At 46.3% G+C, this 13,264-nt stretch overlaps 2 protein-coding genes across 2 annotated transcripts; one reads left to right on the top strand and one right to left on the bottom strand. All coding sequences in view use genetic code 11, as the record gives it.

Annotated features, from left to right (window-relative positions):
• Positions 1-39: 39 nt before the first annotated feature.
• Positions 40-4,182, bottom strand: EGR_03362 (Phosphoacetylglucosamine mutase; the record flags this gene model as incomplete). Its single annotated transcript, XM_024492611.1, has 6 exons — positions 40-294; positions 1,041-1,733; positions 2,198-2,488; positions 3,546-3,706; positions 3,791-3,977; positions 4,015-4,182. 6 exons carry the CDS (start codon positions 4,180-4,182, stop codon positions 40-42), a joined length of 1,755 nt encoding a protein of 584 aa, XP_024353012.1.
• Positions 4,183-6,205: 2,023 nt separating this feature from the next.
• EGR_03361 (Single-stranded DNA-binding protein 3) lies at positions 6,206-12,048 on the top strand (the record flags this gene model as incomplete). Its single annotated transcript, XM_024492610.1, has 8 exons — positions 6,206-6,261; positions 6,294-6,366; positions 6,403-6,464; positions 6,497-6,581; positions 6,615-6,653; positions 6,934-8,088; positions 11,014-11,099; positions 11,955-12,048. The coding sequence occupies 8 exons, from the start codon at positions 6,206-6,208 to the stop codon at positions 12,046-12,048; spliced, it is 1,650 nt and encodes a 549-aa protein (XP_024353011.1).
• Between the last annotated feature and the right edge of the window lie 1,216 nt (positions 12,049-13,264).

Raw genomic sequence — 13,264 nt, 5'->3', positions numbered from 1 at the left:
TGGTGGTGGTGGTGGTGGTGGTGGTGGTGGTGGTGGAACTCAAACAGGAATGCGTTTGGGGGCTGGCGGCTCGGGCCCCACGCCGTTGGCGTGCTTGTAGACAAGACGGGCAACGCTCTGGGCTAGCCAATCGGCGAGGGACTGAGTGGCGGACTCAGTGTACACGCGCACCACGTCTTCAGTGCCTGAGGGACGCACAAAAGCCCGTGACACCCCTCCTCCCTCCACCGAGATTGCCGACCCCACCTTCATCGCTGCAGTGTCAGCCTCTCTAACTAGAGAGTCGATCGCCTCCTGTAGGCAAAAATGATAAAACAGTGTAACTCCGTCGAATCCAAAGGCTTTTCAATCTGTATCAGACCAGTGTTCGCCCTTATTGCACATTTTCTCCAGCTCTTCGCGATTTGATTGCCACATTGGTAATGCAGACTTGGGTTATTCTTTCCCGTTGAAAGGGATTAAATGGATGAAAACAATAGAATGCACACTTGTGCATTCCTACCGAATGGTTTCCAGTACTGTTAACGAAGCGTACAACAACCTTAAATCCCATCACCATATCAGATTGTGCACAGTTGTAAAGGCTTCACCATGTTTCCCGCCTACAAATAAAACTGTGTGTAGCATATGGAGAGAGTATGACCTTGGAGACGTCTGATACTATGCATGTATGAGCTCAAGCACCGGGCTTCAGCAAAATTATGACTATGAAAGAGCCCCAGCAAATCGGTGAACCATGTATTTCACATAAGCCCATAGGGCGCGATGACTTAATCCCGATTACTTTTCCGGGAGATTTAAGGAAAACACTTTTATCAGGACTCATTTACAGGTGCTGCCCTTCAAAAATCGCAGTAACAGAAGTATTCCTTTCATCTCCATGCAAAATATTGTAGAATACTACCTAGGAGGGTCTCCTACTTCTGGTCAGTCATAATCAATCTTAAAACAAGTTTAAGAATTTTGACTGACTAACATGAGGCCTTTATAGGGATAGAACTGCGAAAGGAATAGAATAAGGGCATAAAAGAAGAGTCCACCTGCAAGCCCGGCGGATGTGTGGCCTTGCGGTCCGCGTCGGTGGTCTGAATAACGGTGCGATCGGCAATCGAAACTTTAAGCTGACGCGAAGGTAGGTCGTGGTAGAGAGCGAACCATTGGTCGAGGGAGAGGCCACGTGCCGCCAGCACATACTCCACCAAAAGGAGGTCAGTCAGTGCGTCTCCAACCGCCGTGTTTACCAACGACACGAAGAGCCGCAGCGGATCGTCCTCCTCCAGGCTCGAGACATAGTCTTGTGCCCTCTCCGAGACCACCACCGTCCCATGACCATTCGCCTCGAAGTAGACACCAAAGTCGAAATTCTTGGCAGCCTTGTGTAGATGTTTCACCCCGGTGAGAGCGCACACAACGGAGTCGGCGGCGTCGGGTCCAAGACACCGGTGGAGGTAGTGTGTGGAAGCGGCGTTAGCGTAGGCGGTTTGCACGACACCCAGTCGCAGGCGTCGCTGCCCCTGCCGGTGTAGCCGCAGTCGATCCGCGATGAAGGCAGTGAAGAGAATGGCGATGCGATCGCCATCCAGCAGACACACCGAGGTACCCTCCGAGCCCGAAGGGCAGAAAAAGTATAACAGGCGGTCCGCATCACCATCAATTGTGGCCCATCGCGCCGGTGATGCAAAGGGTGCGGCCTCTGGTGGCAATGGTGTCAGCTTCGGTTGCTTAATGTGGATCTGTAAAGAAAAAAATGTGGTGTTTTGGTACTATAAACAATCACGAAAAAAGAACTAGGGAAAACGAGATGTAAGCTCCTACCTATGCAAATATCCAAGTGATGAACAATATATTTTGACTGCAAACATTGTGGATGTATTGTACAAGTCACATAAAAATGAAACTGTATTTCCTGTCAGTGAACTTTACGACCTCATAGCGTGGGAAATCGGCGTTGTTCTGAAACACCTAACAGTTTGATCACTTAAAGTGAATATGAGAGTAACTCTGCAAAAGTGAGTTTCATCAAGAATAAAAAGTGTTTTGAAGCTATCGCGACTCCTTTAATCGGCAAATGCAGGATGGAAGGAAAAGATGAGAGTGGGTGAGAGAAGAAGGGGATGAACTCTGATACCCGCCACTGGAAGTACTCATTTCCATGCCTTGGAAACGCAAAAATGGATTTAATTTATTCATGGCTGACCTTGACAAAGTCAGCTCCACACTCGCGATTAAGGAGGTCTTTTTCGCTGGTGAGTGTGTTATAGGTGCGCAGACAGAGACGCGGACTGTCGGCGGGATAGGTGGACGCCCTAGAGGCCAAGTAGAGACGTGAGGAGAGCGAGGTCAGTGTCAGTGCTCCCACACCATGGGCGCAGTCCACGTTCAGGTGGATTTCACCGCCACCACCACGTAGTGTCGAGAAAGCCTTCACGAAACAGCGAGTGAACACCTCCACGTAGTCCTCCAAGCAATTCGGCACGTGATGACTGCTCTAGAAGTAGTAGATTACTCATTATTGGATGCATTAAATCAACCTTTCAGCACGTCTACAGCATTATGATAGTTATTTATGAATTCTTACACCCTGTATCCTTTTAAGTAACCTGAGCGGTATAAATGAAAAATTCAGCGAAAAAAAATTCCCACGTTCGCCTCACCTGCATGTGGTTCGGACATCACAGAGTATGCTTAAGGCCCTTTAGACTTCAAACAGAATTGTAGCAAAAGAAAACGTCACATCTCTATTTGCGTAGCCTACTACACCATTCAAGGTACACAAAAGTAATGGGCAATCCTGTAGCGTTTTTAAATCATTGTTTACATTACGTGAAACTTCTGCTACACAAATATGGATGGAAGCGATTAGATGAATGCTGTAAGTGTATCGCATCGTTAGTTCAATTATGTAGGAAGTTCGTTTAAAGCACAGTTTCAATGCGACAAAGAAACGCCTGAAATGCGGCAAAAAAATGCATTCATTTGAAAAAAACCCATTTTCTGCAATATGAATTCAGTCATTAGATTACATTGATATTGAAAGGTCAATACGCCATGAAAATTGCAATTTGAGGAGTTACGGGATTTAGTACCTGTTTTCAGCCTTATCATTGTTTCTAAAGGCAATCTCATTAGGTACGTATGCAAAAAGTAAAGATAGATATCAACTTGTGCCGAATAATTAAAACACATCTGATATAAATGATGGTCTGTTCATAACGTTTTATCTATTCTTTCATATTAATAAAACAGGGCTCAACAGATGAATTCAATCAAATAGGCCATACTTGCATAAAACGCTGTGAATACTAGATAACTATTTGCCGAAATGAAAAGCGACATTTACATGTGAGAGACCATTAAAATTTTCCCACTGTGTAGGCAAGGAAGTCACTTGTTTATCTGACAGTCTGCACTGATTGAGGTCCTGAGAACTTCCTCCTAACAGGAGACTAGCTAACCCATAGAGCATTTAGGCATTCTAGACGTGCGCAGGTCAAATACTGCCTGATTTCCGAAATAAAAACAAAGGAGGGAAGGAAGTGGAATACCTGAATATGGACCAAAAAGTGCAATTGTGGCGTCGTGACGAGTCCAAAGTCGATATACTTTCCACCGACTGCCACAATGCCCTTCTTCACCTCTTGAGACAAAGTGACGGAGCTTATGCGGGAATCCCAACCGAAGTACACCTGGGGTTCAACATTCTCGTCTGAAGAGGCAAAGGGCACAAATGGCGCGAGGGATAAATGGAGTCAATTATGACTTTAAAGAGAGGACGATTTAAGCATCCTACCATAGGAGTCTGAAAAGTAGTTGCATAAAAAGCTCCCAATTTCGTTGCTCCGCAATCGGACAAATTCTACTACACTGGGCTCCAAATCCGGTGAAAGCATGCCACCGTCGGTGTCAATGAGCTTTAAACCGTTGTCCTCAGGAGGATTGTGTGATGCTGTGATCATCACCCCGACAGCTTTACCGCACTAAATTGACGTGGTTAGTTGCATTGAGATGACTTACCTTCTGAATGGAGTAGAGACAAGCAAAGGCACCGATTCTCGCAGCGACGCCTTGAAAAAGTTCGGCCTTACCTCGGTATCCTGGGGTGCCGTAAGACAGATTCCGAGATTCCGGTGAGAGTGGGTACTCAGTAAAGAGATTCTTTAACCTATGAACAAGTTTTTCCATCTACATGAGAAAAAACAGATCAAACATTTAATTCTACGACCTAGAGGCTCCATAGTAAAAGCCTAAAAGTCATTTGGAGGACAAATAAGACCATAAGCCAGCAAATTCTGGTGGCAAAAAAATGCGAAATTCAACTCGTGCTATAGTGGTCGAAAAGTTTAAAGTTGCAATACCTTGTGATTAAACTCTTCAGATACTGACAATGGAATGGAAACAATTCCAAAGTAACACGCGATATGAAAATACTACTTGGCGTCAAGCATAAAATATGAATTTCTACCAAATTACGCAAGTAAGTAATTTATACAACACCAGAGTAACCACAAATCGAGAAATGCAAGGTCCCTGTATGAAGCGGGTAGGAATCATTTGTATTTATGATTCATTATGGTTGTTAGAATATAGTTAAATCACATACCTGCCCGTCAAATTGAGGTCAATAAACACAGAAGTGGTGGGGGGTCTTAAGTTTTAGCTTCAAAACTTGAATTGTAGTAAAAAGAGTAACTCGATTATTAAAACTGTCTCAAACACGAGATCCGATTATGCCAAGAGAAAACACCGATTTGCATAACCGCAAATTAAATACAACACTGTTTAACAGCCTTGGAGCGCTTATTAGATGATTGGCTTATTAATTACGGGCTGAAATCATTACAAACAAATCGATCAAAATGGGCAGATTGGATAGTCTTCTTTTATTTTAGTAAACTCCGAAGTTTCGGCAAAATAAGCAGAGAGCAGCATTCTTGGCTCATTGTCTGTTACTTTTTCGATTTTGTAGTGGTTCCGTAGAAACACATGCCAAGTAGTGTGTGATTATAATGACCCCCAACCTTATTTCCTTGTCATGATTGTCTAGACTGCCCAATTTTTATTTTGAAAACTGCGTTGCCCACTCTGTTCAGAAAATTCATACTTTACATGCAGACTACCTGAAGGCCATGGTTATGGCTGTAAACTGTATAACACCAATGTCGTCATGAATGTGCCTTTTAGGCTTAAAGCAGGTACAAATTGCGAACTTTGTGGAGGAGAAGTGGTCGGAATCCCCAAGGCGGAAAATAACTTAGTGTCTCGGTTCCCCTAAACCTGTGATGACTCTCGGTGGCCCTAAATGGTATACACGTCCCACTCAAATTTTGCCGATTATTTCAGAGGGCATGGAGGCCAGAGGGGGGACTTTAAAGGAAGACGTGCTACTCAGGTACTACAAAGGCTAGTTCTAGAATGTTATTATTCAAGTCTCGCATAAATAGTGAAAGAGACTCGCCATGGTTACCTATGTGTTAATAAGATTAAACAATCCTGTGACCAGTTGAAGAAATTATGAACGCCACAAAAGCTACTTCCGCTCTGCGATTGTTAATCATGGTGTACTAGCCCGAGTCTTCCTTAAGGTTGAGAAAAGACACGATGTAACGACAGAGCATGCACTGTCAACGTACAGGAGGTTAGGACTATCGGCACGACTTTGAGAGCCAGATTACCCAAAGGAAATACACGGCCGGTGGCATAAATGTCCATAAAACCAAAGCACGGTGTCCCAAGAGTATTTTGTCTCGTTGTGTTTGCGTACTTAGGAGTCATTATATTAGGGTTTTGTGCATGGCCGTTGGTAACATGACAAGCCAAAAATATTCATTAAGCCAGCATTTTATTAGCCCCGTTATCTATTTCTGTTACACGCCATTTATCCTTACTAGTACAGATAAAAGACAGGTACAAGACGCCAGTGCATGGCGTGCGTAACCCATTTTCTTAGTCAAAGAAGTCTCATAGATGAAACCCTAGCACAATTCAAGTAATATGTGTGAATTTGCAGTACGGACTTCTATGTACATTTTTGATTACTTTACAGCATAAATATTTTTTGATTTTATGATCACAAGTTACATTGTTCCACACACAAACTCATTGAAATAGTTGTTTTAATTACTCAATTTGGACCAATTACCTTTCACACTTGAGCCGGTGGTTACGAGTGGCCGTTCTTTTTAGTTATGCTATTTTGCTGACGAGAATGTACGGGAAGAACAAGATGATGGGAGTTCCTTCTGAAGCGCAGTCTAAGGAGAAGTAATTTTTAGTTTTGTCACTGATCTTTCCAGGCTTGCCATGTATGTCCATGAGTATCTGGTGCATATTGGTGCTCAAAAAACGGCAAATTCCTTTCTCCAAGAAGTACGTTAGCACTTTGTAATTCACTCTGATGATCAGATTCGGTGGGATAAATCTATTAGTGTTGGTGAACCGCCTGGTTTTCTGCATTCTTGGTGGAGGTGTGTTTGGTCATATAACCTAATTTCTGTAGTGTTTTTTGGGATTTGTATAGTGCTGCACCAGAAAGGCGTGATACCCATGAACACACAACCGAGGCAAAAGCGTTCTATGATTATGTATGTTTTTCGGTTGTCCTATTCTTTTCTTAGGGTTTCGTAAATTCTGGATACCCAAATGGTCTCCCTCATGTAAGTTGTTTTCTAGGTTAATTCTGTTGCATCATGCTCTTCGTGTTCGGCCATGCCTTGCGTTTGATCCTAGTTTGGATTCCCACTATGCTTGGTCTCATGTTTGGCCTCTAAATGAGGTTATTCTTAAAAAGGAAAACTGTTTAGTCATCCTGAACAGTACGTAGGGCTATTTTTGGTTTATCTTCTGTAGTTTATTGTTTTTTTTTTTACTACCAATCAGATGTTGAAGCTTTCGTTTAACCCATAAATCACTCATTTAATCGGTGGTAATTTTTAGGAGCACTGTATGCCGGGGCGTCCCATGCCCAATGCACCTCCATTTATGCATCGGGTCTCCCAGCCTGGTCCACATCCTGGTCTTCAAGGAGCGGTGACTAGTATGCCTCCAACCCTGGGAGGTGGTCCACCAGAAGCCCTCGGTGGTGGTGCGATGCGTCAGCGTCCTACACTTCCACCGATGATGCCCGGTGGTCAGCCCCCTGGTCCCCCGATGCATCCCTCTATGCGATTTCACCAACCACCTTATGGACCGCCTGTCGGAGGAATGATGCCAGGTCCACCGGGGCATCCACACATACCGCCGAGAGCGCGTTGGATGGGTCCTGGAGGTCCCCAACCACAGCAAGCCCCTCCTCCAGTACCTCAACAACAGCCACCTTGTAGCAGCGTCGGCCCTCCCCTCCCACCCCAGGCCTCTGGTGGTGGTGGTGGCATTGCTGCGAGTCCCGGTCACCCTGGCACTCCTGGTGGCGCTCCGCCCCATGTTGCTAGTCCTAACAATGGCAATAATCCTAACCCCGAGTCTCAGCCCCCACCATCTCACTATGCCCCACAACAGCAGACATCGCCTGCATCTTCGTCTAACCTCCCCAACGACCAGCAGTCTCAACCACATCCAATCTTCACAAATCGGACCGAATTTGACGGCGGACCTGCGGTTATCATGAATGGTGGAAGCGGAAGAAGCAGTGGTCCTATGATGCCGCCCCCTCCTCCAGAGTACGGCCTTCCGCCCAATTCTGCCGGCCCGGGTCTACCCTATCCTGGTCCCGATGTCAAAATGTCCCCAATGCATGCAGTGGACATGATGGGTGGGCCTCCGCCCAATGGACCAGGTCAGCAGTCGATGATGATGCCTTCAGAGTACGGTGGAGGGCCGCCCGGTGGCGGGGGAGGCACTGGTGGGCCGGGAGGTGGTGGTGGAGGGGGCTTCGTAGGCGCACCACAGCCCCAGATTCCACCGGAGATGATGACTGGTGGGCAGCCGCCGGGAAATGGTGGGTCATCGCAGCCTCCACCGTCAACCACGGGACCGCCAATGATGCAACCTCAGCAGCCGCACAATATGGTCGCTCCAGGACAGGCACCCCCACCACCTCAATACATGTCTTCGACTGGTGGGCTTTGTGGCGGTGGACAGGTTCAGTTCCCGGTCAGTTTGTTATTTTGTGTTAATCTGAAGCTAGTCTTCATCAACCCTATGTTGCTACGTTCTTGGGGTCGGTTTAGTTGAGTATCCTATTTCATTTATTCACTGCCTGAATTGCACCTTTCAGTGTCTGTGAATTTTGTCAACGTATTGGAAGCAGTGAGTTCGCCTTGTAAACAATCAGGTTCACTCACCTAGAGATTCTAGTATTGTCTCGTTTTGCAAAACCCCACTTGTCTGCCTATTTGTAAAATCTAGAGATGATTTGTGAATGAGTTTCTGACACTCGTGGTTGGTCTCTGCTGTTTGCTTGCGTACTGGGTTTCCGTCATTGGGATCCCTCGATTTGAACTCTCGCAAACGTGGGTCGTACAGTCACATACCGCTGCACCCTCAACTCCTATTATTTATTAACATTAGTTCTACATGGTGAGTTCTACCAGACGCACTCTGTCGCCTAGATACCTTTTTCAGGTCGTAAGTTCGCTCTCTTGGTTGTTGATGTACGTTACTAGAGGTGATGATTTTAGAGGTCTGGAGCTGGTTGCTCAAAGCCCTGGGGGCACACCTGGAAGTGCCAAGGTGAAAGCGTGAAGTGAAAATACGAGGCGCACACACAGGGAGTGAGGGTGGGACCATAAGCCCCACGAATGGTGGGATGGAGAGAGGGTGGTGACTCACCTTCACCTGGTAAACTTGTGGGAAGAGTGGATGCGCGTACGCACCCACGCCAGCATTGGTTTGTGCGATGGCTAGCTACCTAGCTGGCAAACGAATGCGGTAAAAGGGGAATGATTAATTTGTACTTCGAGTGTATCATACTGCTGCGTCACTGTACTGAGTGTGCATTTGATTTCTGACCCGTGATTGTTGCGGATGAAAGTGGCTCAAGTCCGATTCTCCATCTCTTCTCCATATCAGTCAAGTGGCCATTTGATCAAACACCTTCAATGGTTCCATTGAGGGTATCCTTCAGCTACCCTGCGTTGCTCCAAGCATACTTATTTGATTATTTTTATGCGATTTTGCCGTCCCAAATGTATGCTTTGTAACCGTCGCATCTTGGCTACTCTCCTATGCACCGTTGTGTAACAGTTGGCACGTGTGTTTCCTGCTGACACCATAATTGACTAGTGATTTCTTCATTCTTCAACACGGCACAAACTTTTGCACTTGTTCTTGCCTTGATGGTCGTGGCCCTGCTAATCAGACACCCTATCTTGATCAGACGTGATCATACTCAGTGATTTAATGTCCGAATAGTAACATACACCATCAAGGGAAAAGATGATTTGACGACTTTTTGCTTATTTTTTTTTGGGGGGGGGGGATTGAACATTTAAATTTCATAGGAAGATAAATGCTATTATGTCACAAATTATTTGATTGGAGGGTATCTTGTGTCAGCGCAAAGCGTCCGCTCTCTTTCAAAGAGGTCGTCATCTACGTATTGTTTCGTGTGCATGGGTGTGTGCGTATGCGCTTTTCATGGGCGATGCTACTGAGTGGATGCGAAGTCTACTTACGAACCTCGGGTGATCAACAATCTGCTTTCTGTTAAAAATTCAACATGAGCCATTTTAGCTGCCTTTTAGGTATAGTTGGCTTACCATGTAAGTGTTACTGCTTTGGAGATTATTCCAGAATTTCGTTACATTTGTTCAGAGGAATCACCGTTCCTGAGTCCATCAGTACTGTGATGCTTCCCATTTGGCAATTAAAGTGGGTTGTTCTCTTTTTCTTCCTGAACGCGTGCAGAGTTGTGCTCGTGTCTAGACGTCTACTGGACATGGTCAGCGCCATTTTTGCCCCCAATTGTTGCCTAGACACACCTGTCTGAGCACCAGCAGTAATATTTCCTGAGCAGGCGGTTGTGATGATCAAACCACCAGTTCATATTTTCGTGGCTTTGAGGTCATCTTCAAGCCCAACGTTTATGTGAAAAGGTTTCCGCCTTACCTGCGCATTACCTTCAATTTTTGCTACTGCAGAAACCTCCATGCTATAAAGGACCACATTAATGCCCGGATGAGCCATCTGTGCCAGTTTTGCGCATTAGAGCCTCCTGCAGTTGCACCTGCCCAAGTTTTACCACCCAAAATTGACTAGTATAACGTTGTATTGCAAATGTCTTCGGATGTTACAGTTACGCCCCAATGGACGTATACTTCTGGGTATATGTATCTGTCGGTGCCATTTCAAACCGTGCTATTCGGCCAGTATGTATTTCACGTACTGACAGATGCCTTTGTTAACAAAAGCCTGCTTTTGCAAACTTTTGATATGTGATCACTAAGTAACGTTAAGTTGTTATTTACTACTTTAGTTTTATACCCAGTGTACTTAAAGTTTGTTGTGAAAACAAAGGGGCGTCAATCGGATAGTACCACATGGCCAAAAACGCTATGTACATCTAGATCTACTAGCGCAACCGCTTGTCTAATGTATTACAACTAATACACGAGCATGCCTGCAAGCATTCAATACTTGCATTCTTCAAAAGCAGCTACTCGCCACTTTATTCAAATACAAAAGCTTTTGTTGTTTTGCACTAATTAATATCCTCCGCTCCAACTGCAAACAATGCTCCTACCTGCAAAATATTGTGCGTTTTACGTTGCGGAGCTCCCCGTCTGTCAGATCTCTCAACTTGTCCAAGTAAACAGGAGATTTGGCATCAACTTGTCCGCACTGCTGCTGTTGGTATTCTGACCTCGTATCAATTTTTGGTGGTGGGTAGAGCGTCTGTCAGGAAGGTGAGAGCGCGAGGGAGTAAAAAAAAGATGCAAGTGTCTAATTTGGTGGGGCTTCGTATCTTTTCCACCTTAATTGTGATTTAGGTTAGGTATTTTGGTACTCCGAGCTAGTGAGAGACAAAAGATTGACGTGGATGAATTCAGCCAAAGAATTCGGGGAATTCATCATCAGGAAAAAGTAGCAACCAAAATCGCTGAATTGTTCACTGCTTGCGGCGGAGCTTGCGCAATTGAATCAATAATCGCGGAGCCATGCAGGTATTGCGCGTCTCCGAGGTGATGGCCAGTTGTCTGGGTGCGCCCAACTTAGGAGAAGCCTTGAGGCCACATCGCTTGATTTTCACACATGGGGAGCATCCCGGCACTGTCCGCCATTTAATCCTCGGCCGAAACTGGGTCACTTAGGTGTACAATGAAGAGAGGTGGGAACAATAACCAACCGTTGTATTACCAGCCATCTTGGTTTTTTTTTGCATGAAGCTGATTCCATTCTCCGCTTGGTGGATCAAGTCGCCACTGATAGAGGTTATTTCAAAATATTTCGCCATTATTTTGTCACTTTCTTTCCTACTCATCACTCTTTCGGTCAATTGTATCAGTACTTTGAGGTAACCGAGGCTAGGGACTAGGTCAGCCTGATTTTGCTGTAAATATTGCCTTAATCGGAAATAATATCGTTTATCTTAAGCATTCGCTTCAGTAGGGATGCTCTGTACGCTTTAGCTACTTTTTAAATCCTGTCTTCCCTTTCACCTTTTTTTCGCTGCTGGTCTCTCTTGCTCGCTTTGACTCCTGGTGATATTTGACCGGTGCGGCGGATCGCCTGAGAGTGGTCACAGCGCTACACTTAGCGATGCGGTGGTGTACACCTGTCTCGATCTTCGTGCTAGCTGGAGCACTAAATCCCTCCACACACCGCGCATGTGTATACGTTGTCTCGGCTCGACCTCGCGCACACACATTATCACTCGCTGCCTGCCTAATTCTCTGTCAAAACGTTTGTGTGCGCGCCCGCGCGCCAGGCCGCAGCGGCAGTAGACAAAAACAAAACATGCGTACACACGTGAGTGCGTACACCCACACACACGCACGCACGCCTCTGTGGGTATTCAGTACCACCGCCGCTGCCGCCACCTCTCGTCACAGTCCTGCTCCTAGTCGCCCTCCCACTGCTGCTGCTGCCACCACACGCACACGTGCCATCTGATGCGTACGTGCTTCCATACGCACACTCACGCACATCGATCGATAGTGTGTTGGCTGGGCTGCGTGCGTACGTGCGTTTCAGTGCACGAAGCGTTGGAGAGACAGGCGGGCGTGTTTGGGTGTGCGAGAAGGAGTGTGTGTGGCACACAATTTAACCGTGGTGGCAGTGGTTGTATTCTGTGTGGCACGAGGCAGCCAGCCGGCTATCCACAGCTGCAAGACGACTTGGTTGACTGGAGGAGCAAGAAAAAAAACGCACATGCCTGCAGGCATCCCTCCCCCCCACCCAAGTAGGGTGGTGGCAGCGCACGTGGCTTAAAATACACCAGCCCGTGTGCGTGTGCGCACATGCAAGTGTGGGCTAGTGCAGGCTCACTGCGATTTGCGCGTCCGCTTGCATACACTTGTTAATTAGAGGAGAGGGTGAGAGGGAGGGAAAGAATGTGGAGGTGGTGGCATTAGATATAGGCTGACAACCTCAGCCATGCCATTTTGTCCGCACTTAGCTCATCCCTCTATTTCCTTCCAAAAGACGCCATTTAACATTTCCTCCTCCCGTCCCTATCGAGGCGTCAACTGCCACTCCCTTTCCGTTTGTTCAAGTAGTCTATTTTACTAATTTAGGCATCGTTTTTAATTTAAATATAGAATGGGTTTGTGTCAACGCTAAAGAATAACGTGGCTCCTTAAGTTCTGTTAAAGACCCCCGATTTTCCACCCTTGCAGCAAGAATACACATTCAACCCGATCTCATAACGCTGGGGGTACAAGCTCCCATGGCTTTGATGTTGGCAATTATGAAAGTGGTTTTGATGGTGTTTTGCGACCGCGTATTTATCCTGCTTGTCTCCGCCCCCTTATCGTCGGAATGGAGCATCTCCACATCGGCCTCCTGTACATTCTCTTTCTCCGGTTCCTCCAACACTTCTCCCGTCTTCTAGCCTCCATGCACATGCATTCACACACACGGACACCGCCATCACGACGGTTTTATAACTTCCTTGAACCTTTGCATTTAGCCCCAGACACTCTCCTTGTTCGATGGTAACCTGGTGCACCACCCTCTCAACCCAACCAGCCACTGACCTTTTTTAACAACGGACCCCTCCCATAGTGTAGAGTCTAACTGTATGTGTATGTGTGAGTGCGACTTTTGTGCTTCGCTCATCCTACCCTACTCTATCCGTGCATCCCCACAAATCGTCGCAATACTCTTC

The sequence above is a fragment of the Echinococcus granulosus genome (assembly GCF_000524195.1).
Source record: "Echinococcus granulosus chromosome Unknown EG_S00017, whole genome shotgun sequence".
Taxonomy (NCBI): Eukaryota; Metazoa; Platyhelminthes; class Cestoda; order Cyclophyllidea; family Taeniidae; genus Echinococcus; species Echinococcus granulosus.
The sequence above is the reverse complement of the archived record's forward strand: the minus strand, read 5'-3'. Positions and strand labels throughout refer to the sequence as shown.